The sequence below is a fragment of the Leguminivora glycinivorella genome, chromosome 22 (genome assembly GCF_023078275.1).
Source record: "Leguminivora glycinivorella isolate SPB_JAAS2020 chromosome 22, LegGlyc_1.1, whole genome shotgun sequence".
NCBI classification, from domain to species: domain Eukaryota; kingdom Metazoa; phylum Arthropoda; class Insecta; order Lepidoptera; family Tortricidae; genus Leguminivora; species Leguminivora glycinivorella.
In genome coordinates this window covers 1,125,986-1,149,398 of record NC_062992.1, presented here as the reverse complement: position 1 = coordinate 1,149,398, position 23,413 = coordinate 1,125,986, and the positions used below count along the sequence as shown (strand labels likewise).

The following is a 23,413-nucleotide window of genomic DNA, read 5'->3' as shown; positions in this document are numbered from 1 at the left end:
TATTTCATCGGGGTCCACTCGCAGACAATATTTGTAAAAATCATTTCAGTTTCTAATTAAACTTTTCAAAACATGACTAAATTTGAAGTGTTCGTCATCGCTGTATTCTTGAAAACACTCATAACAGCATTTTCGGAGTCTACAGACACGGTTACGTTTCACCAAACTAACAAAATACTAGATGTTCTTGACGACATATTCATTGCCTTGAAAATAAACAGAAACGTATCAAAACTCAAAAACATAGAGGATATGGCGAAACACAGTCTTATACAAGACACGCTTTATAAAAGCCATATAAAGTATAAAGAAATACTCGATATATGCAAAACGGATATTAACAATAAAATTGATTATTACCTTTCAAACATTAACGATGTTATTGACGAGATGATAAGCAAAGAAATTGAAACAAATCATGAAAAAGTCGAGTTCGATAGCACACTGAGTGAAAGCCAAGACTTTCTTAATTTGACGAGAAGATTTAACTTAAATATCAAAGTACTTGATTTACCCCTTCCTAAGAAAAAGTTGCCTAGTAAGTATACCTACACATTACATTGTAGTTACACCATTTACCTATATTTACTTATATGAAAATGTCGGGATGGTAGAAATTAATAGGGGCGCTCCTATTAATTTCTACTTTTTTGCCAGACTGCACAATTTTCAACATTCCCCGTATTTTATAGTACTTCTCGCATTAATTTTAGACACAAAGACTAGTAAAGACGAAGCGCGGCGCATCTTCCAAGGAAGCAGCACGGGCATCAAACGGTACCCATTTATGGTTAGCGTCCATGTCGCGGGACACTTCCTGTGCTCTGGGTCCCTGGTACATGAAAGCCTGGCGCTGAGCGCGGGCTCCTGTCTGATGCGGTAAGCTATTGTTTATTTTAGCAACAAAAAGTCTAAAGATGACAAGTGTCACTATTAAGTATAAGAGCTACTGTTGCAATCTTGTCTCTTGCGGTAATTCATCGGTTGTTTTGGGCAGTCGTAAGATAGAACGTATCTTCGAAGGCAGCACGGGCAACAAACGGTATCCCTTCATGGTTAGCGTCCATGTCGCGGGACATTTCCTGTGTTCTGGGTCCCTGATACATGAGAATCTAGCTCTTAGCGCAGGGTCTTGTCTCAGGCGGTGAGTTGGTCACTTTAGCCACTAAAATGTAGGTCCTACCCATCCACAGCTGATGGGTATCTATGCTTAACAACCATAAGTAAACGGCCACTGGGAGCAAACTCTGACATATTAATATAGCCTAGGCGCTCTCAGCGACGACGGGTTTGTGGCGTAGGTAACAGACCTTTGGGCACCTAGAGCGTCAAAGAATCTTCTGAACTGAGCACACTAATTTGACCATATTTTTCTTAGAGACCGTAGGTAGCAATTTCCTCAATCGTTAAGTAGACAATGGAGATTGAGTTTTATGGTCGCCCGACGTATACATTCTATTCAGCGCTTTCTGAATCGCTTCTATAATTGCCGTGTCATCATCCTCCTTGCGTTATCCCGGCATTTGCCGTGGCTCATGGGAGCCTGGGGTCCGCTGTGACAACTAATCCCAAGATTTGTCGAAGGCATTACTTTTACGAAATCGACCGACCTTCCAACCCAAAGGGTAACTAGGCCTTATGGAATTAGTCCGGTTTCCTCACGATGTCTTCCTTCACCGAAGAGTGGCAAATATCAAATGATATTTCGCACATAAGTTCCGAAAAACTCATTGGTACGAGCCGCCGACCCCCGGATTGAAAGTCGCTATAATTACCGTGTTATTTGACAATACGAACCAAGAATCACTCATTCTCGTGAATATCAAGATCATTTTATTTTATTTACATCAATGTATCTCTCAGTACTTCAGATCTAAACGCGCACATTCAGATCCGCGTGGCGAGCAACTACGTGAGCAGGATGGGCTACCTCATCAACATAGACGAGCTGTTCTTCCATCCCGAGTTCGACAGGAAGACTCTGACCAACAACTTAGTGCTTCTAAAGACTAGGAAAGTAAGTCATTTCGTTTAAACTATAAACATGCTCAAGGTTAGAGTTGCTAATAGAAAAAAAAAAAGTTTTTTTTCAGACTTATGAAAAACAACCGAGCACCATTGTTTTTTTTAACACGCTTTTATTAGGTCGTCGTGTATGTAACTAACTATGTAATGGAATCTGCGGAGGCTAATTTAACCATCTTCCAAGGATCGTAGCGTAATGAAAATTGGCAGCTATATGTAGTTCCGATGACAATACAATAATATGGTACTGTTGAGCTGATCTGATGATGGAGTCGGAAGATATGAACTGGAACTACATGATGGAACATCGTATCATAGCCGTTTTTGGGTTTCTTAGAAAAGTCTTGTAATGAACTTTGACTACAATTAGGTTTCAAGGTCTGATGATGGAGCCGGAAGATATGAACTGGAACTACATGATGGAACATCGTATCATAGCTGTTTTTGGGCTTCTTAGAAAAGTCTTGTAATGAACTTTGACTACGATTAGGTTTCAAGGTCTGATGATGGAGCCGGAAGATATGAACTGGAACTACATGATGGAACATCGTATCATAGCTGTTTTTGGGCTTCTTAGGAAAGTCTTGTAATGAACTTTGACTACAATTAGGTTTCAAGGTCTGATGATGGAGCCGGAAGATATGAGCTGGAACTACATGATGGAACATCGTGTCATAGCTGTTTTTGGGCTTCTTAGAAAAGTCTTGTAATGAACTTTGACTACGATTAGGTTTCAAGGTCTGATGATGGAGCCGGAAGATATGAACTGGAACTACATGATTGAACATCGTATCATAGCTGTTTTTGGGCTTCTTAGAAAAGTCTTGTAATGAACTTTGACTACGATTAGGTTTCAAGGTCTGATGATGGAGCCGGAAGATATGAACTGGAACTACATGATGGAACATCGTATCATAGCTGTTTTTGGGCTTCTTAGAAAAGTCTTGTAATGAACTATGACTACGATTAGGTTTCAAGGCCTGATGATGGTGCCGGAAGATAAGAACAGAAAAAGGAGGGGGGGGGGGCTCGAGGGGGGAAGCATGAAAGAAAGATAAACGTTGTATTTTAAATAAGTTGGGTTAAGGTTTTCTTGTGATCCTTAAGAGCAAAGAAAAGGGGGGCTCGGGGGGCGAAGCCCCCGCATAAAAGACAGATCAACGTAGTATTTAAGATAAGTTGGGTTAGCGTTTTATTGTGACCTTTAAGAGCAAACAAAGGGGGCTCGGGGGCGAAGCCCCCGCATGAAAGAAAGATCAACGTAGTATTTAAGATAAGTTGGGTTAGCGTTTTCTTGTGATCCTTAAGAGCAAAGAAAAGGGGGCTCGGGGGCGAAGCCCCCGCAAAGAATAAACATTAACGTAGTATTTAAGATAAGTTGGGTTAGCGTTTTCTTGTGACCTTTAAGAGCAAACAAAGGGGGGCTCGGGGGGCGAAGCCCCCCGCATAAAAGAAAGATTAACGTAGTATTTAAAATAAGTTGGGTTAGCGTTTTCTTGTGACATTTCAGAGCAAACAAAGGGGGCTCGGGCGAAGCCCCCACATAAAATAAAGATCAACGTTGTATTTAAAATAAGTTGGGTTAAGGTTTTCTTGTGACCTTTAAGAGCAAACAAAGGGGGCTCGGGGGCGAAGCCCCCGCATGAAAGAAAGATCAACGTAGTATTTAGAATAAATTAATTTAGCGTTTTCTTGTGACCTTTAAGAGCAAACAAAGGGGGGCTCGGGGGGCGAAGCCCCCCGCATGAAAGAAAGATCAACGTAGTATTTAAGATAAGTTGGGTTAGCGTTTTCTTCTGACCTTTAAGAGCAAACAAAGGGGGCTCTGTGGGCGAAGCCCCCCGCATAAAAGAAAGATCAACGTAGTATTTAAAATAAGTTGTGATAGCGTTTTCTTGTGACCTTTAAGAGCAAACAAAGGGGGGCTCGGGGGCGAAGCCCCCCGCATGAAAGAAAGATCAACGTAGTATTTAAGATAAGTTGGGTTAGCGTTTTCTTCTGACCTTTAAGAGCAAACAAAGGGGGGCTCTGTGGGCGAAGCCCCCCGCATAAAAGAAAGATTAACGTAGTATTTAAAATAAGTTGGGATAGCGTTTTCTTGTGACCTTTCAGAGCAAACAAAGGGGGCTCGGGGGGCGAAGCCCCCCGCATGAAAGAAAGATCAACGTAGTATTTAAGATAAGTTAGCGTTTTCTTGTGACCTTTAAGAGCAAACAAAGGGGAAGGTTTTCATGAAAGAAAGATCAACGTAGTATTTAAGATAAGTTAGGTTAGCGTTTTCTTGTGACATTTCAGAGCAAACAAAGGGGGGCTCGGGCGAAGCCCCCCACATAAAATAAAGATCAACGTTGTATTTAAAATAAGTTGGGTTAAGGTTTTCTTGTGACCTTTAAGAGCAAACAAAGGGGGGCTCGGGGGGCGAAGCCCCCCGCATAAAAGAAAGATTAACGTAGTATTTAAAATAAGTTGGGATAGCGTTTTCTTGTGACCTTTCAGAGCAAACAAAGGGGGCTCGGGGGCGAAGCCCCCGCATGAAAGAAAGATCAACGTAGTATTTAAGATAAGTTAGCGTTTTCTTGTGACCTTTAAGAGCAAACAAAGGGAAGGTTTTCATGAAAGAAAGATCAACGTAGTATTTAAGATAAGTTGGGTTAGCGTTTTCTTGTGACATTTCAGAGCAAACAAAGGGGGCTCGGGCGAAGCCCCCCACATAAAATAAAGATCAACGTTGTATTTAAAATAAGTTGGGTTAAGGTTTTCTTGTGACCTTTAAGAGCAAACAAAGGGGGGCTCGGGGGGCGAAGCCCCCCGCATGAAAGAAAGATCAACGTAGTATTTAGAATAAATTAATTTAGCGTTTTCTTGTGACCTTTAAGAGCAAACAAAGGGGGCTCGGGGGCGAAGCCCCCCGCATGAAAGAAAGATCAACGTAGTATTTAAGATAAGTTGGGTTAGCGTTTTCTTCTGACCTTTAAGAGCAAACAAAGGGGGGCTCTGTGGGCGAAGCCCCCCGCATAAAAGAAAGATCAACGTAGTATTTAAAATAAGTTGTGATAGCGTTTTCTTGTTACCTTTAAGAGCAAACAAAGGGGGCTCGGGGGGCGAAGCCCCCCGCATGAAAGAAAGATCAACGTAGTATTTAAGATAAGTTGGGTTAGCGTTTTCTTCTGACCTTTAAGAGCAAACAAACGGGGGCTCGGGGGGCGAAGCCCCCCGCATAAAATAAAGATTAACGAAGTATTTAAAATAAGTTGGGATAGCGTTTTCTTGTGACCTTTCAGAGCAAACAAAGGGGGGCTCGGGGGGCGAAGCCCCCCGCATGAAAGAATGATCAACGTAGTATTTAAGATAAGTTGGGTTAGCGTTTTCTTGTGATCCTTAAGAGCAAAGAAAAGGGGGCTCGGGGGCGAAGCCCCCGCAAAAAAGAAAGATTAACGTAGTATTTAAGATAAGTTGGGTTAACGTTTTCTTGTGACCTTTAAGAGCAAACAAAGGGGGGCTCGGGGGGCCAAGCCCCCCGCATGAAAGAAAGATCAACGTAGTATTTAAGATAAGTTGGGTTAGCGTTTTCTTGTGACCTTTAAGAGCAAACAAAGGGGGGCTCGGGGGGCGAAGCCCCCTGCATAAAAGAAAGATTAACGTAGTATTTAAAATAAGTTGGGTTAGCGTTTTCTTGTGACATTTCAGAGCAAACAAAGGGGGCTCGGGCGAAGCCCCCGCATAAAAGAAAGATCAACGTTGTATTTAAAATAAGTTGGGTTAAGGTTTTCTTGTGACCTTTAAGAGCAAACAAAGGGGGGCTCGGGGGCGAAGCCCCCACATGAAAGAAAGATCAACGTAGTATTTAGAATAAATTGGTTTAGCGTTTTCTTGTGACCTTTAAGAGCAAACAAAGGGGGGGTTCGGGGGCGAAGCCCCCGCATGAAAGAAAGATCAACGTAGTATTTAAGATAAGTTGGGTTAGCGTTTTCTTGTGAACTTTAAGAGCAAACAAAGGGGGCTCGGGGGCGAAGCCCCCGCATGAAAGAAAGATCAACGTAGTATTTAAGATAAGTTGGGTTAGCGTTTTCTTCTGACCTTTAAGAGCAAACAAAGGGGGCTCGGGGGCGAAGCCCCCGCATAAAAGAAAGATCAACGTAGTATTTAAAATAAGTTGGGATAGCGTTTTCTTGTGACCTTTAAGAGCAAACAAAGGGGGCTCGGGGGCGAAGCCCCCGCATGAAAGAAAGATCAACGTAGTATTTAAGATAAGTTGGCTTAGCGTTTTCTTCTGACCTTTAAGAGCAAATAAAGGGGGGCTCGGGGGGCGAAGCCCCCCGCATAAAAGAAAGATTAACGTAGTATTTAAAATAAGTTGGGATAGCGTTTTCTTGTGACCTTTCAGAGCAAACAAAGGGGGGCTCGGGGGCGAAGCCCCCGCATGAAAGAAAGATCAACGTAGTATTTAAGATAAGTTGGGTTAGCGTTTTCTTGTGACCTTTAAGAGCAAACAAAGGGGGCTCGGGGGCGAAGCCCCCGCATGAAAGAAAGATCAACGTAGTATTTAAGATAAGTTGGGTTAGCGTTTTCTTGTGATCCTTAAGAGCAAAGAAAAGGGGGGCTCGGGGGGCGAAGCCCCCCGCAAAAAAGAAAGATTAACGTAGTATTTAAAATAAGTTGGGTTAGCGTTTTCTTGTGACATTTCAGAGCAAACAAAGGGGGGCTCGGGGGCGAAGCCCCCCGCATCTTATCTTATCTTATCTTAAATCTGCGGGGGCCCTTACGGATACACTTCGACCCATCGGGATCTTTTGTGCAATTACCCCCTACGATCCTAAGATCCTTCAGCTATTCAGGAGCTTCTCGACCATCTCAACGTATCGGATGATGAGGCTCATGGGTAGCTCTCTGAAGTCCTTCGGTGCCAGGTAGCCTGCTCCAAAGTTCTTCATTCTTTGTCTGGCGAGGGCGTGACATTCACACATTAAATGTCTGACGGTCTCTTCCTCTTCGCCACACATGCGACAATCAGTGTTGTCGGCGTGTCCCATCTTGGCCAAAATTCCTTTGACCCCGTAATGGCCTGTGAACACCCCCGTTATAATTTGGAGTTGTCTTTTGCCTAGCTTCCCTAGCTTTTTGCTCCATCCAGAGTCTACCCTCTGCATAAAGAGCTTTGAATGCTTCAGACCAACCAGGGCATCCCACTCTTTTTGGTGACTAGCCTTTGTTTGGTCTTTCATAGCCATTCTGATGGTTCCTTGTGAAAGGCCCACATAAGGTTCCGGACCTATGAAGTTGTCTTCAGATCCGGCCTTGGCAAGTTCATCAGCGTTTTCATTGCCAATGAAGCCTTCGTGCCCCGGTATCCATACCAGTTGCACCTTGTTTTGCCTTCCAAGCTTGTTAAGAGCTTGGATGCCGTTTAATACCAGTCTAGAGGTAACTCTGGGCGATGTGAAGGCTTTGAGTGCCGCTTGACTGTCGCTGAGTATATAGATAGTCTTACCTTGGATTTGTCTAACTATATTCTCATGTACACAGGCAATTATTGCATATGTCTCGGCTTGGAAGACCGTGGCATAATTGCCCATGCTGATACTACCACTGTAGTCATTTGCATAAATGCCTGCGCCCGTACCAGATGCCATCTTGGACCCGTCTGTATACCAGATGATGGTGTTGTCATCAGGGGTGGGTGTCTCCAGACCCTCCTTCCATTCGGCTCTAGTATGGACTTTGGTTTTGAAGTTTTTGTGGAAGATGAATTTCGGTTGCATTTTGTCGCAGCCCATACTCATCAGCCTTCCCATAGAATTGTTGTATTCCATGCTTGTGTGTTTAGTCTTCGGCATGCTATCGCTCCAGAGGCCTGTTAAAGCCAGCCGGTGTAGCGATTTCAGTGCCTCAGACTGTATCACTAGATGTAGCGGCGGGAGATCCAATAGTACCTCCAATGCTGCTGTTGGCGTCGTTCTGAACGCACCCGTTATAGCCATGCATGCTGTCCTTTGTACCTTCATGAGGACATCCTTGCATGTGCTCAGTAATGTCCTTGGCCACCAGGCCAGGCTTCCGTACAGGATTATAGGTCTCACCATCATGGTGTAGATCCACCTTAGTACCTTTGGGTTTAAACCCCATGTTTTGCCGTAAGCTGACCTACACATTCCAAACACTCTAAGTGCCTTGGCTGTGGTCAGTTCGACGTGTCTTTTCCAGTTCAGTTCTTTGTCTAGTGTTACCCCTAGATATTTCACTTCATTGGAAAGTTCAAGTACCCTTCCATAGAGCCTTAGTTGCTCCATGCCAGTAAGGGCCCTTTTCCTGGTAAACGGTACTACCACTGTTTTGCCTGGATTGATGGAGAGTTGTTGGTGGTTACACCACCTCTCCACTTGCCTCAGTGCTGTATTCATGATTTCTGACACCGTTCCCGGGAATTTCCCGTTTATGAGTATCACTAAATCATCTGCATAACCCACTGTATATACTGGGCCCCTATTTAGTTCTTCCAAAAGTGAGTTCACTACCAGGCTCCATAGAGTCGGAGAGAGAACCCCACCTTGTGGACAACCTTTTGTTGCTGTGGCTAGTAATTCTTCCCCCATGAGGGAGGACTTAATTAGCCGGCTGTTCAGCATATTACCTATCCAGCGGCAGATGGTAGGTTCTATGCCATGTTTGAGTGCAGCATTATTGATTGCACCATATGTGGTGCGATCAAAGGCACCTTCGACATCCAGAAATGCAGCAAGACATAGTTCTTTGTTTTCTATGGCCTGCTCCGCTCTAGTTGTCACCAGGTGTAGTGCTGTCTCCGTGGAAGCCCCCCGCATAAAAGAAAGATCAACGTTGTATTTAAAATAAGTTGGGTTAAGGTTTTGTTGTGACCTTTAAGAGCAAACAAAGGGGGGCTCGGGGGGCGAAGCCCCCCGCATGAAAGAAAGATCAACGTAGTATTTAGAATAAATTGGTTTAGCGTTTTCTTGTGACCTTTAAGAGCAAACAAAGGGGGCTCGGGGGCGAAGCCCCCCGCATGAAAGAAAGATCAACGTAGTAGTTAAGATAAGTTGGGTTAGCGTTTTCTTGTGACCTTTAAGAGCAAACAAAGGGGTCTGGGGGGCGAAGCCCCCGCATGAAAGAAAGATCAACGTAGTATTTAAGATAAGTTGGGTTAGCGTTTTCTTCTGACCTTTAAGAGCAAACAAAGGGGGCTCGGGGGCGAAGCCTCCCGCATAAAAGAAAGATCAACGTAGTATTTAAAATAAGTTGGGATAGCGTTTTCTTGTGACCTTTAAGAGCAAACAAAGAGCGGCTCGCGGGGCGAAGCCCCCCGCATGAAAGAAAGATCAACGTAGTATTTAAGATAAGTTGGGTTAGCGTTTTCTTCTGACCTTTAAGAGCAAATAAAAGTATTTAGGATAAGTTGGGTTAGCGTTTTCTTGTGACCTTTAAGAGCAAACAAGGGGGGCTCGGGGGCGAAGCCCCCGCATAAAAGAAAGATAAACGTTGTATTTAAAATAAGTTGGGTTAGGGTTTTCTTGTTACCCTTAAGAGTAACGAAAAGGGGGCTCGGGGGCGAAGCCCCCGCATAAAAGAAAGATCAACGCTGTATTTAAAATAAGTTGGGTAATGGTTTTCCTGTGACCCTTAAGAGCAAATAAAGGGGGCTCGGCAAAAAAGAAATACTTAAATTTTGTTTGAATTAGTTGAAATGTGACAATATTTTCTAATCGAGTCAAACAAAATTCCACTAGCTGAGAGCTTCAAAACAATGTATGGCGAAAGTATGTCTCTCTAATGTCTTCAAAAAGTCCGCGATGGCGATAGCACATGTCTATATTGTCTATCTTTTACGGATAACTTACTAGGTATAAACATTTTTATGATAATACCGTAATAAGAAGGTAGCCGCTATTATTAAGTATCAATTAGCAATAAGTACACGTTAAGCCACAAATGGCATGTAAAATCCGCCTACTTGAAATAAATTTATGTATAAATGTTAAAAGTATTTCATTATTAATGACTAAAAAGTATAAAATAAATTAATAGTTTAAAAAACACTATAAAACACGCTTTTATAAATGCACGTAAAAGCCAAAAATAAATTATGGATCGTTCAAGTTGTCTCTATTTGTGAGCTGAAGTTTAAAAACTATGTGCTTTTAATTATAATATTTGATTGTAAAAGCGTGGGGCGCTGGAACAGGAAAGACTTTCTTGTAAACAAATACTAATCCGAACTTCCTGGCGAATGAAGTTGCATAAGAACATAACGTTTACATATGCCGCCTAAGGGTTACCAAAAAGAACCAAAGATATCTCGTCCACGAACAAGAACTCTGCATCCTGTCACTGTAGACACTTTCCCCTTTTGTACTTTGATTACCGGAAAAAAGCGGCGTTCTAAGTGTCGGTGACTGTCGACTCTCCTCGCTACTAGCGCATATTTTGTCTGAGTTCGACAAACTGGTACCTACTTTGAACACTGACTTTTAATTGATTTGACTGTTTAATGTAGAACCCAGTTAGCGCGTCAATCTGTGTAACCTCCTTCCCGTAACATAGCATAATTTGATTTATCAGCAAGTTATACAAAAAGTCTTTCCTGTTCCAGCGCCCCACGCTTTTACAATCAAATATTATAATTAAAAGCACATAGTTTTTAAACTTCAGCTCACAAATAGAGACAACTTGAACGATCCATAATTTATTTTTGGCTTTTACGTGCATTTATAAAAGCGTGTTTTATAGTGTTTTTTAAACTATTAATTTTTTCTAAATATGTTTTTTTTTTCACATGAACAAATAATTCGACAATAACGGTTTTTCGTGAGTTGTAACGTGTTTCAATAACAATAACGTACATTTTAATTCGATTAACATTCAGAATACAAACGTTTATTGGGGAATCCCCGATGCGGCGTGCAGCGTGGAGAGGCGGTGGTGTTGCCAACAGTAAATAGTGATAACTACCAACTACAGATTTCGTAAATGTTACTTTTATAAGACCAGAAATTAAAGTTATTTGATTAAATTCTTTTAATAGTTAACATTAATTCTAAAAAACCGCATAATAGTTATTTGTTATACAAGGGGGCAAAGTTGTATTTTAACGCCGAGTGTGGAATTGAAAAACGAGCAAGTGAAAGGATTCTATAGTTGAACCACGAGCGAAGCGAGTGGTTCGAGAATAGAATCCTGAACTTGCGAGTTTTTTAACACACGAGAAGTAAAATACATTTGCACCCGAGTGTAACACAAAAATTTTCCCCTCACTATAGCGAGGAAACTACAAAGCAAAAAATGCGTTTATCACTGCTTCCAGTAGTTCCACAGGTGGTAAATCATCTTTATTACTAGATTCACCTACGTTTATCAATTTTAAAGCAGTTAATTTGACTTTATTTAAGGTCAAATTACTTTACCCACTAGTGGATAAAATGCGTTTTTACCCGCTGGTATTAAAGGACAAAACACGTGTTTCCAAGCTAGTGAGGGGAAAAAGTATTAACTGCTTTGCAAATTTTGAGATATCGTACTTTAGAAAAAAAACATACTCCAGAAAAAAAACTGTTTTTTTTCACGGTTTTTTTTCATGTTTTTATTCAAGCCAGAAAAAAAACCGTTTTTTGCAACCCTACTCAAAGTCTACTTTTCATCATAGCATCGCTCGCCATCGACAGGGCGCTCATCCACCACACACCTTGCAACCTAAAGTTGTGTCTGACAACAGTGACAACCCTTCAGTGACTCGGTTAACAAATTGGCAGTATTTTTCGAGCTTTACGGAGTTGATTAAAATAGCTGCCATCAAGGAAAAAGCATGTCGTAAGCGACATTCCCGTGAAATACCTAGCCTAAATTGCCCCTTCGCCCAATAATATCTCCCTTCATGTGATAGGCCCTGCGATTCAGAAAGCAGCGTGTGGTCGCCATTCAGTACGACAGGGCGCCGAGCGCTCTGAAACCTGACGTCGAAAACGTGATCATACTGGGCTGGGGCCGGAGAAAGGTGAGCTGTTTACTGCTCTCATATCAACCTTTCATCATCCTCATCATGGGAATCCTCACAATGGGAAGCGAGGTTGTTGATAGAGTTTTCTCTGTCAAAGATCTTGGTGTTCTATTTGATGAGCGCCTAACTTTTCATGAACACATGCGAACACTCACCAAGGATTGTTTTAGGAAGCTTGGCTTTGTAACCCGCAATGTCAAGGATTTCCGTGACACCGGAGCCATTGCTTCGGTCTTCAACGCATTGGTGAGGAGTAAGCATGAGACTTCATCTATTATTTGGAACCCATACGAGTCGTCATACGCCTTACTTCTGGAGAAAATCCAAAAGACCTTTTTGCGATTTTTGTATAAAAAAAGATTTGGATATTATCCCTTTTTGTACCCGACAAAGTTTTTACTTGGCTGCCTAGGATATAATTCTCTAGAGGTAAGGCGAAACAACATCTTGCTGACTACGGCTTGTCGAATACTGCGCGGAGACTCGGACTGCCCGGAACTGGTTGGTCGACTAGTGAGGTTGTACGTTCCGGATATTCCTCGAGTCGGCTTGAGGCCGCGGACACGCCCACTGCTGGCCGTGCCGGCAGCGCGCACTGTATCTCACAGAAACTCGCCTTTACTTCGCGCATTATCGCTGCTTAATGCACTCTTGACATCAGCACCGGAGTGTGACTTGTTTGCATGCAGATGGGCGAATGTGTGCCGAGAGTGTCTGAGGTTTTGTGAGAAGATGGACGATAGGATTCCCAGCACTTGCATGTAAATTGTCTGAGGTTTTATTTATTACTTAGTTTAATACATATTCTGTAATTATAGTTGTAATTAGTTTAATTATTCGGTGTATTGGCTTAAGCTGTGATGCCGTGTAAATTATTTGAAATAAATGTTTAAAATGTTTAAAATCATATCAGCCATTTATTGCCCACTATTTAGCCTAATGCTTCTCTTCTACGCCTCGCGAGCTAAGCTCACCCTGAAACGAGTGGCTCAAAGAGCTAACTAACGCCGTGGCTTGCGTGGGCGACGGTCGCGCGATGGTCGCGCGACGGCGATGCGACGCATACGAAATCAAACCTTATCGATATGGAAGTATGAGACGCGACGGCGACGGTCGCCTGACGGTCGCGCGACCGTCGCCCACGCAAGACACGGCGTAACGTTAGGGGACAGTATAACAAAGAGTACTATACCGTATATATAGTACGGCCACTTTCGCTCCCCGCTGAAAGTGCCACCCACCCGCTCTTGGTTACCTCACAGTCTCAGGCGGTATAGCCTGTCAAGTGATCCCACAGACAAACTCGTTCTGTTCCAGAGTTTTGTGGGACTATATGTTAGATATAAGTTTGTCACTGTATTTTAATAACAATAAATAAATAAGAACGCGACCAGTCGACCTGTCATATCTCACTCATACAAGCATGGTACGCGTTCGCCTGTAGGTACACGAGCTTATCTGTGCGTAAGAATGCGCCTCTTTCATATATTTTATCGCCATTGTCCGAGGTGGTTAGGTGTTTTTACATCCGAACGGCCACGGTACCAATCCGTTAACATTCCTGTCCATCTGCTGTCATCACTTTTCAACCCATCTCCATTGTAGTTTGGTAATAACACTAATACTAAGTAGTATAGGTAGTATAGGTACCCACGGTATACTCTTGGACCGACACGTTCGTTTTTCGTCACATTCCTAAATTTGTCCAATTCTGCTTTCGTCAGCCATTCTTTATTCGTCACGATCATCGATGGTCTTTCTCAACTACGGTCAATTTCGTTGTTCATCTTTATCTTAATTCGTTTCGTTCTGTACTCGTCATAATCTTCTTTCGGCATGTTCGCTGTTATTCTTAAGTAGGTCGGTACCAACTTAGAATATGACTAAATACGAAATGACGAGAAACGATTGAGTCGAAATAAGAAAAGAGCCAACAACTCATTATGGTCAAAGACGATAATGACTGCAGACTAAGTTGACGAATGAAGAATGGCTGACGATAGCAGAATCGAACAAATTTAGGAACGTGACCAAAAACGAACGAGTCGACCCAAGAGTATACCGTACCCACGTCTTATCCCGTGCTACAAATACGAGTACGTATCTCAGTAGGTATTATTTTTTTATTTACATGATCTAGCTCTATCTATAGTTTACACGTTCTGTTTAGCAAAATCATTAAAACCAAATTATAAACAATTGATATCTAGACAGATGAAGCAGACCGGCCACAAGAGGAAACACCACTATCAGAGGCGACTGTCGAAGTCTACGACTTCGATTCATGCCAGTACATCTACACAGAGTAAGCCAACAACTCATTATAAAAAAAATTATATTAAAGGAAAAATTTGAAAAATTTACGACTTGAACCCGCATCCTTTTTGCAATCCGTGCAATGCTCTTAACCAATTGAGCTACGAAAGCCACGCCGGACATCGCAAATCTTTCCACGCCTTTCCTTATGTACACACATCTTGGGGTGACGTCTAAAAAAATAAGCGTAAATTTTTCCAATTTTTCCTTTAATATAAAAATGTTTAGAATCGTTAGCAGACGTTTCTGCTTGTTAAAAATTAAACTCATTATAAAACTCTTAGTTAAGACATAGATTTTAAGAAGACTAGCTTTTTCCCGCGGTTTCGCTCGCGTTAGAAAGAGACAAAAAGTAGCCTATGGCTCTCCATCCCTTCAACTATCTCCACTTCAAAAATAACATCAATTCGTCGCTTCGTTTTACCGTGAAAGACGGACAAACAAACAGACACACACACTTTCCCATTTATAATATTAGTATGGATCATACGGGTCACTTAGGGCCACTTTCATTTTTAGGCCAAGTTTTATGAACGGCCACTTCCCCGATAGGCCACTTCCTTTAAGGGCCACTTACTGACAACGTTCCCGAAGGGCCACATTTATCTAAATGCCACTTCTTCTTATGCCCAATTCCTTTAACGGCCTGTTCCTCTTATGACCACCTCCTCTCATGGCCTTTTCCTATGATGACCACTTCCTCAAACGGTCTGTTACTTTTATGGCCACTTCTATTCAATCAAACCATCCCATGCATTAAAATGCGACCGCCTAAGAACGCGCATACACTACACCAAACATAGATGGCGCCACAAAAATATGCGTTGTTGCCATCGATTATTTGTAGATTGGCGTTAAGTGTCACTTTCAAGCCATAAGTCTATGTTAAAAGTGACACTTAACGCCATCTACAAATATAATCGAAAGCTACAAGACATTTTTCTGTCGCCATCTATGTGTGGTGTAGTGTAGGTATGCGCGTTTACACAGGAGTGATTTGACAAGAGACACGGCGATTTTGATAGCTCACCGCTGGGCGAGTAACTATAAACATCGCCGTGTCTCTTTTATTTACACGGGAGTGCTTATCTTTTGTTCGTTTTTATAGCCGATAGCTAGTAAGTAGCTCGCGGTGGGGCCAGTGCCTAAGTGTGGCACGTCCGATCTTCCTTCCTATATCTGTGTATCTGTCATTTTCAGAGAATTCGTTACAAACAAGACTTTCTGCGCTGGGTTCGGCGCTGGAGCTTGCAACGTAAGTACTAGCTATCAGACTATACGGGAAGCCCCCTGGAGCCTTAGGTTGGCCTTACAAATAGACAACGTGACCCCCCCTGAGGTGCCTGGGCCTTTACCACGTGACCCCCCACCCCCCTGGCAGGCGGGCATGGTCATGCGATAAGTGATAAAATATCAGGCCGTCCCTAGCGCACTATTTGTAAGTGCGATAGGGATGGCTATATTAGCTAGTTCGACCTGACGGCCATTTTTAAGCTAGAAGGTTCTCTTAAAAAAAACCTACAACTTTCCTTAAATTCTCAAGGCTGATCTTTATACTTGCGTTGAAAAATACTGTTAGGAATTGATTTCCTAACCATTTCCGCCGGTCGTAATTTTTACCAGACGCTTGAAAGTCCCTCTAACTCTCTAAAGCCAAGCTACGATATTCTAGAGAGGATTCAAAATGGTTGACCGTATTTAGATATTTTACTAGTATGTATGATTATCAGCACGATGCCGGAGGCCCAGCACTTCTGGACAACGTATTGGTCGGAGTTATAAGCTTCGGCTCCCCTCATTGCGGCGCCACAGAAGCCCCCACAGTCTTCACTCGCGTTGGCCTCTATCACCAGTGGATAGAAGACGTGTTCCAGAAGATCACCCAGGTATTTGATACAGTTAAGGCCAGTCCACATTAGATACCTGAAATATTTTTCTGGCACAAACCAAGTGACACTAGTGCTTCCTTCCGATATTTAGTTCATCGATAACTTACATTATACCTAATATGTCATTAATTATTATAATTATGTCATTAATTTATTGCCGTAGCACTAAGTCTTGAGTAGTTTCATGTGCTCTGCCTACTCCGTTTAGGGAATGTAGACTTGAATTTATGTGTATGTTTAATACAAATGTCACATGTTTGAAAATAAATGGCCGATAATAATACAGTTAATAATAGTACAGCTATATATAGTTTACATACTTTTTAAATGATTATTCAAGATTTCAGAGATTAATATTAGGGATAATTAATAACCATATGTAAGACTATTTATCGGTTTGTCGATGTTTTTATTTTGTCAAGCACTAACAATTTGACGTTCGTGCCAGAAAAATATCTAGGTATATCCATGATTGACCGCAATCCTCAGTCAGGAGCGACCACAGAGAAAAGGCATGAGACCTCAGGTGCCGCCATACCTCCAATCTGACACGTCGATTTCGTCAGATACCGATGCAAGAAATGAAATCCGTTTATATTCCTATATATACCCAGTTTTCGTTATTCTTTAGAGCAAATTGCTTGTCGCCATTGGTTATCATTTGATATAATTGATATAGGTTCCTGATTACATCACTCTGTAAATAGAAATACTCAATTGTTTACAGAATCCAGAAGTTAGATCAGAAACAAATAAACAGATGAATGATGATGACTATGTAAAGAATCAAATACTGGACGTAGATGAAGCGATGAAGGACATATACCGAGAGAACTTCAACGTTGACGATGTACTTTACGGGCCGATAGAGGCACTAGACGAAAACGATAACCCCATTGTTGTCAACCAATCGGTCTTACGAAATTTCCAAAACGACCTAAGCTTGTTCCCTGATCCAGAATTTCTGGCACTCTTACCTCAACCAGAGACTCCAAAACCAGAATTGCCAGATGAATACTGGAGAGATGAGCCGTCAAACGAACAGACAAATACCACGAACGAGGAGACAACTACCACAAACGAACAGACAACCACCACAAACGAACAGACAACCACCACGTACGAAGAGACAACCACCACGTACGAAGAGACAACTACCGCATACAAAGAGGCAACTACCACATACGAAGAGATAACTACGACAAGCGAACAGACAACAACCACAAGCGATAATTATGAACTTGAAGAAGAAGAAGATCAGTTTCTTGCAATAGAAGTTACACATACAACAAATCTACCACAGGTCACACAAGACGTCAAATCTTCACTTAGAATCGGTACAACAGAATCAAGCCAAAGTGAAATTTACAATGACAATAAATTTAATGACATCAAAACATCTGAAGAAGACTGTGCTATTCGATATAGATTATGCAAAAAACGTAAGAAAGCAAAAGCTTCTGACAACATTCGCGAAAACGTTAACGAATTTGATTCCGACAGTAACAATGTTTTGGTAAACCCAAGGAGAGACCAATTAGAACCAAAGCCACCCAAACCTAAAATTGACGCTGATGAAGACGATGACATGGCAGTCATTGTGTTGCTGGATTCGTTTACTACTCAGAGAATTGAAGTGCATAAGAATGATCCGGTTTACGAGAGAGGATTCAAAGTTTTAGCAACCAAGGTTCTGCAAGCACAGGAGCTTGTTTAATTCGAAATTTAAGAAGTATGAAATTTGAAAATGTTGTTTACTTAAGTTTCAATTTTGTTGATGTCCTCTGTAACACTATTTACGGATAATAATATAAATGAAATAAAAACTCTTACATCGGTCCGAAACGTATAATCAAATAGTACTTCAATAACAACAGGACATTATGTAGGTACTCCAGTCTTACTTCTTATTTCTGAAACAATAAAAATATTTTATTAAACATTCAGTTATTTGAGTATGGCACTTTATGTTGCTAGTTAGTATTCCCTATCATTTCCCCTCCTCGCCTTCCCTCCTCTCACCCCCTCCCCCTCCCCCCTTTGCTTTCTTCTCCTTTTCCATTTGGGCGCTTTATGACAAAGAAAAATGGGCACATCACCTGCACGCCAAACGAACTGGCCAAACGGAAATATCATAGCACAAATATCTGACATTCATATTCCTAGAGCCTTTTTTTTTATACGATGTTATTGTCGTCAAAAATTTGAGTCACTTTCTATTCTGAACACTATTCTAGGATGACTGTGAATAAATGCATGAATGAGAATGTGTTTATAAATTTATTAGGTTCCAGCGTTCGATGAAGAGTGTCTCCAATGATCTAACTCGGAGCGTTCTGTTCGGCGGGGCCGGCTCGCCCACTTGAACACTTATATGACCTTCGTCTTCAATTGTCTGACATGCACGCCGTACGCCCCGCCCTGTTACATGCCCAATAGGAGCGTGCACAGGCCTGACACTAATAGCTCACCTTCCAGCAGTCATTGTCGTAGTCCCACCACGAGGACAGGCCGTCGATCGGCTGCACGCGCAGCTCCAGCATACGGCGGAGCTGCGCCATCTGCGACTCAAGCGAGTACGAGTCCGGCCAGTTGGGCTCCGCGACTGTAATGCAAAAGTTACAGTTGTTCAAGTTATGGTTATGACATAAATAAATCTACCTATCTATCTATAGCAGCCTTTAAAGCGCCCGTCTTCGGACATAGGCCTCCTCTCCATTCCTCCACGCTTGTCGGTCCATTGCCATCCGTATCCAGTTATCGCCAGCTAGTTGGCAGATGTCATCTAAGGTGCGGCTTGCCACGGCCGCGGGTGTTAGCTTCCACACCATAGTTCGTCTCGCCCAGCGACAATGGTCCATCCTGGCAATGTGCCCAACCCATATGCCACTTTCTGTGTATAATATAAATAAATAAATAAACATAATATGCATTTACTTCAGACTACTTGGGTTCATAAGTACATTTTACAAGATTAATCTTACAAACTAAGGTTTCCAGCTTAAATCATTAACTTAGAATAGAACCCAAATTTAAATGTAGCGGAGACCAGTGTTTAATAAAACCACTGTCCCATCTATCTACAACGACAATTAGGAGACTGTGGCGGCAACCTTTTGTCCCTTTTTTGAGACTTAACCGCTATGATAATTGTCGAAATCTTCTAATAGGTCTGGGCATAGCTGCGGGCACCCGGAACACTCTTGGTCCTTTAAGAAAGAAGGTTTAGGCTACGAGCGATTAGGGTAATCTGGAAGCCAGAGGGATCGCTAAAGATCCTTTAGAGGCCTTAAACGTACCTCAGCAGTCAGCTCAACTTACTGAAGTGTCGGTATATCATCTGATGCCAGAACACCCAGGACACGAAGAACAGGCCAGCGCCGATCACGATCTTCCACTGGTGCGTGGGGTGCTGGAACTCCGAGAAGGTCTGGCAGAACGAAGCCCGGTATAGCGCCTTCTTCTCCTCGCAACAGAGCATCTTCCAGTCGCCGCACTCTTTTTGGCGGAGGGCCTGTTTGGAAAATATGTCTAAATTAATAACCGTTTTTTTTTGTTTCCCGTTAAATTTTATCAGGACCCACCCTGTATATCACTTTTAGTTAAATTCGAAAAGAGCAATATTTATTGTAAGGTATTTTCTCGGAAACGGTCTTATTTAAATAAATAAATATTAAGTTTTATGTCCAATAAAAATTAACAGTAAAAAAATATATATATATATTGAGGACATCTTACACAGATCAACTTAGCCCCAAACTAAGCAAAGCTTGGACTATGGGTGCTAAGCGACGATATACATACTTAAATAGATAAATATATTTATATACATACTTAAATACTTACATAGAAAACATCCATGACTCAGGAGCAATCAGTGTTCATCACACAAATAAATGCCCTTACCGGGATTGGAACCCAGGACTGCGGCTTAGCAGGCAGGGTCACTACCGACTACCGACTGAGCCAGACCGGTAGTCGGTTAACGGGTTAAGAATTTTCCCACCCCTAAATCTCCTGTGGGAGTAAATATAAGACCCTCACCACAACGTCCTTAGTGTTCTCCTTAAACCGAATCGCCGGGAAGGGGAAATGTGGATCATCCTTATAGTTGTACCCCCCATTGTGGCCGTACCCCACCACATCCCGGGTCCCGATCCGGCACCGATTCGTGACACCTCTCGCGTACCGGACGGTTGGGGAAAACCGGGATTTTAGCAACGCCATTTTTGACTGACTAAAGTGACTAATGGTAACTGACAATAAATGCGATTTGAATTGACGTTTTTTGTCACGGAATTAAAATGTCACGTACAAACGGCCGGTGACTTTATAAAATCATGTTGGAATAGGTTGTAATAACCTAACCACAAAATTAAAATTTTGAAAAAACCCCCGACCGCGACATAGTGGACCGATTTTCATGAAACATGGCTAAGAACACTCCCGACTAACTCAGCTTTCAGACAAAAAAACTAAATCAAAATCGGTTCATCCGTTCGAGAGCTACGATGCCACAGACAGACACACACACAGACAGACAGACAAACAGACAAACAGACAGACAGACAGACATCCACACAGACAGACACGTCAAACTTATAACACCCCTTCGTTTTTGCGTCGGGGGTTAATAAATAGATAGTCATTAAAACTCTTACTCGACATGTTTATTCATTGATCTCGCTCAAACACATCTGGTTCCACTTGAGCGGAAGCGAGAGCGAAAAATGCGAATTAGGTTTAGCTGTTTGTAGGGTTCCGTACCAGAAAGGTATAAAAGGAACCCTTATGACGACGCTCTGTCCATCTGTATGTTACATTTCTAAATATCTCGAGAACTACTTGTGCTATCGACTTGAAATTTGGAATAGTTATGAACATTGTTAACCTCTCAACAGACACCTCAAGGTAATAGGAATAAGAGATGACGAATCCTGTCCACACTGTGGTATGGAGGAAACTAGCCTACACTTGTTAGCGGAATGTATTATGTATGCGGCACCGCGATATAATACATTTGGCAGAGATAGATTAGAAGCAGAAGAACTCAAGGATGTCGAACTAAAAGATGTCCTTTCCTTCTGCAGGAAAACAAGAAGATTTGAAGAAGGAAGTGTGGGAATGCTGCCGGAACAGTAACCTGTAGCTCCAACTCCAGGGAAATGGGCTGAATGAACACAACAAGTGATCGACAGCCCGCCTGCTTCCGGCCGGGCGTCCCTACACTACATCTACATCTAACCTCTACAAATTGAAAGTTTTTTTTATTTGAATAATATTAATTATTGAAAATGGCCAATATGCAAGGGGGGCTGTACCTAAATGTCAAGTTACTAGGTTAAGTGGGGTAATAGAAGGAGCTCAGTCGTTAATAATACGAAGGAAAATCTTGGCAACAAAATTAATGTTTCTTTGACAAATATCTCATTTCAACTCTTTAGGTATCTATTATCGCATTGAGTGAGTATATAATAATTGAGATAATTGCGGCAAGCGTTACAGGCCTCCTCACGCGTGTGAGGGCTCGCCACGTTAGCCTATTGGGGGTTGGCGACTTCTCATACGTCACCGGCAAATCAAAAAAAAAGTGTTGATTTCCGTACCTTGTCGCTTTTAATCATTTGACAACTTCGTATGACATTTCAAACAAGATGTTAATGTGACAAGGTATACAGAAAGCCTACAGAAATCATCACTTGTTTATGAAGGTGACTGCATATACACTTTTTCACCTTATTGCATTTTAATAAGCTGAAAAAATGGATACATCTCTTTAGTAGTCGACTGTACACCTTTTATTTCTTCGCCGATGTTTTCTTTCACCGAAAAGCCAATAAGACGTAGCAAGACGTGGCACTGAAACCTGAGTAGTTTCATGTGCTCTGCTTACCCCTTCATGGGACACAGGCGTGATTGTATGTATGTATGTATGTATGTACGTAGCAAGTAATTAATTGATACGAGCCAGGATTATAACCAGCGACATCTAGATTGAAAGTCTTGGCGTCATAATTATCCACACGGATAAAAACTTTCGGCATGATGCAACTTGCAACACCAACTAGATCTGACGTAAGATGGAAAACACATTGCAGTGGGATGCAATTTGCTATGTTATTGAAATATAGGTACAGTCAACCAATTGGAAGTATTGGAACCCTAGGCCACTGTAGAACTATGTCATAGTGACGTTATAAATCAGATTGTAAGAAATCTTTGAATGCTTGTCATTTTGACATGGTTGTGGAGTGGCCTAGGTAGGGTTCCAATTGGTTGACTGTACTTATTTGACTTACAGTCTTAATTGGAACCCTTGGCTACTCTACAACCATGTCAAAATAACAAGCAATAAGGGATTTCTTACAATCTGAATTATAACGTCACTATGACATAGTTCTACGGCGGTCTAGGATTCCAATTGGTTGACTGTACAGTCGAGTTCATAAATATGTGTACATTTTTTCACCTTATTGCAACGAGTTAAGGTGAAGAAATGTACATATATTTATGAACTCGACTGTACATGCACATAGGCTAATTTATTGTACAAGATTTTATAGCGAGTGGTTTAAAAAGAGGAATCTTGAGCGTTGCGATAGTTTCTAGGCACGAAAGTTAAGGCACTGGTCCCAGGAGCGACTATATTTTGTTAGTTTCTCTATCGCCGCTAGCTCATCGCTCTCGCTCTTGGTAGGACTAGTGCCTAAAAAAAGTTTGACACCGAGTAAAACTCAAAAAAAAATTTACTATCTTAGGGTAAAATGTACCAAAATCGTCTTTGATGGAATTTTGAAGAATGATGACGCAGCAGTAGCAAAATGCGTTCGAATTTTTGAATTTCGAACGAGATTTTTAAATTGTTCGAAATGGTTCGAAGTAGTCGAGACATCTTTATGTTGATAAGTGAGGAGTGTCTTTTCAAAAGGACTTATTTCTATAAGTCTATAGAGGTTATTTTTATCTATATCTTCCTAGAAAATAAACCTTGTTGACTTATAGAAATAAGTCCTTTTGAAAAGACACTCCTCAAGTGACCCTGATGACATAGTAAAAAAAACTTTTGGCATGATGCAACTTGCTACACCAACTACATCTGACGTAAGATGGGAAACACATTGCAGTGGGATGCAATTTGCTATGTTACCGAAATTAGTGATGCTAATGCACTAAACGCAGG

At 41.9% G+C, this 23,413-nt stretch overlaps 2 protein-coding genes across 4 annotated transcripts; one reads left to right on the top strand and one right to left on the bottom strand.

Moving 5' to 3' along the window:
- LOC125237821 (serine protease 1-like) lies at positions 1-21,475 on the top strand. Of its 3 annotated transcripts, none has more exons than XM_048145020.1 (8): positions 1-538; positions 714-879; positions 1,864-2,017; positions 11,915-12,025; positions 14,239-14,333; positions 15,545-15,599; positions 16,075-16,230; positions 21,324-21,475. In XM_048145020.1, the coding sequence occupies exons 1-8, from the start codon at positions 73-75 to the stop codon at positions 21,339-21,341; spliced, it is 1,221 nt and encodes a 406-aa protein (XP_048000977.1). In that variant the 5' UTR covers positions 1-72; the 3' UTR covers positions 21,342-21,475. The 3 variants fall into 3 exon arrangements, with proteins under 3 accessions (XP_048000977.1, XP_048000975.1, XP_048000976.1); XM_048145018.1 differs by lacking the exon at positions 21,324-21,475 and adding an exon at positions 16,961-18,025; XM_048145019.1 differs by lacking the exons at positions 1-538; positions 21,324-21,475 and adding an exon at positions 16,961-18,025 and having other exon boundaries at positions 810-879; positions 1,892-2,017.
- Positions 18,068-20,485, bottom strand: LOC125237822. Its single transcript, XM_048145021.1, has 4 exons — positions 20,278-20,485; positions 19,555-19,747; positions 18,705-18,838; positions 18,068-18,146 (listed from the first exon to the last, which is right to left on the bottom strand). Exons 1-4 carry the CDS (start codon positions 20,458-20,460, stop codon positions 18,141-18,143), a joined length of 516 nt encoding a protein of 171 aa, XP_048000978.1. The 5' UTR covers positions 20,461-20,485; the 3' UTR covers positions 18,068-18,140.
- Positions 21,476-23,413: the final 1,938 nt, after the last annotated feature.

Coding starts and splice junctions, on each gene's coding strand:
- LOC125237822 (XM_048145021.1), bottom strand. CDS start 20,460: ATGGCGTTGCTAAAATCCCGGTTTTCCCCAACCGTCCGGTACGCGAGA. Junction 19,748..20,277: donor AGAACACTAAGGACGTTGTG/GTGAGGGTCTTA, acceptor TTTTCCAAACAG/GCCCTCCGCCAAAAAGAGTG. Junction 18,839..19,554: donor GATGATATACCGACACTTCA/GTAAGTTGAGCT, acceptor TTTGCATTACAG/TCGCGGAGCCCAACTGGCCG.
- LOC125237821 (XM_048145018.1), top strand. CDS start 73: ATGACTAAATTTGAAGTGTTCGTCATCGCTGTATTCTTGAAAACACTC. Junction 12,026..14,238: donor TGGGCTGGGGCCGGAGAAAG/GTGAGCTGTTTA, acceptor ATTGATATCTAG/ACAGATGAAGCAGACCGGCC. Junction 16,231..16,960: donor TGTTCCAGAAGATCACCCAG/GTATTTGATACA, acceptor AATTGTTTACAG/AATCCAGAAGTTAGATCAGA.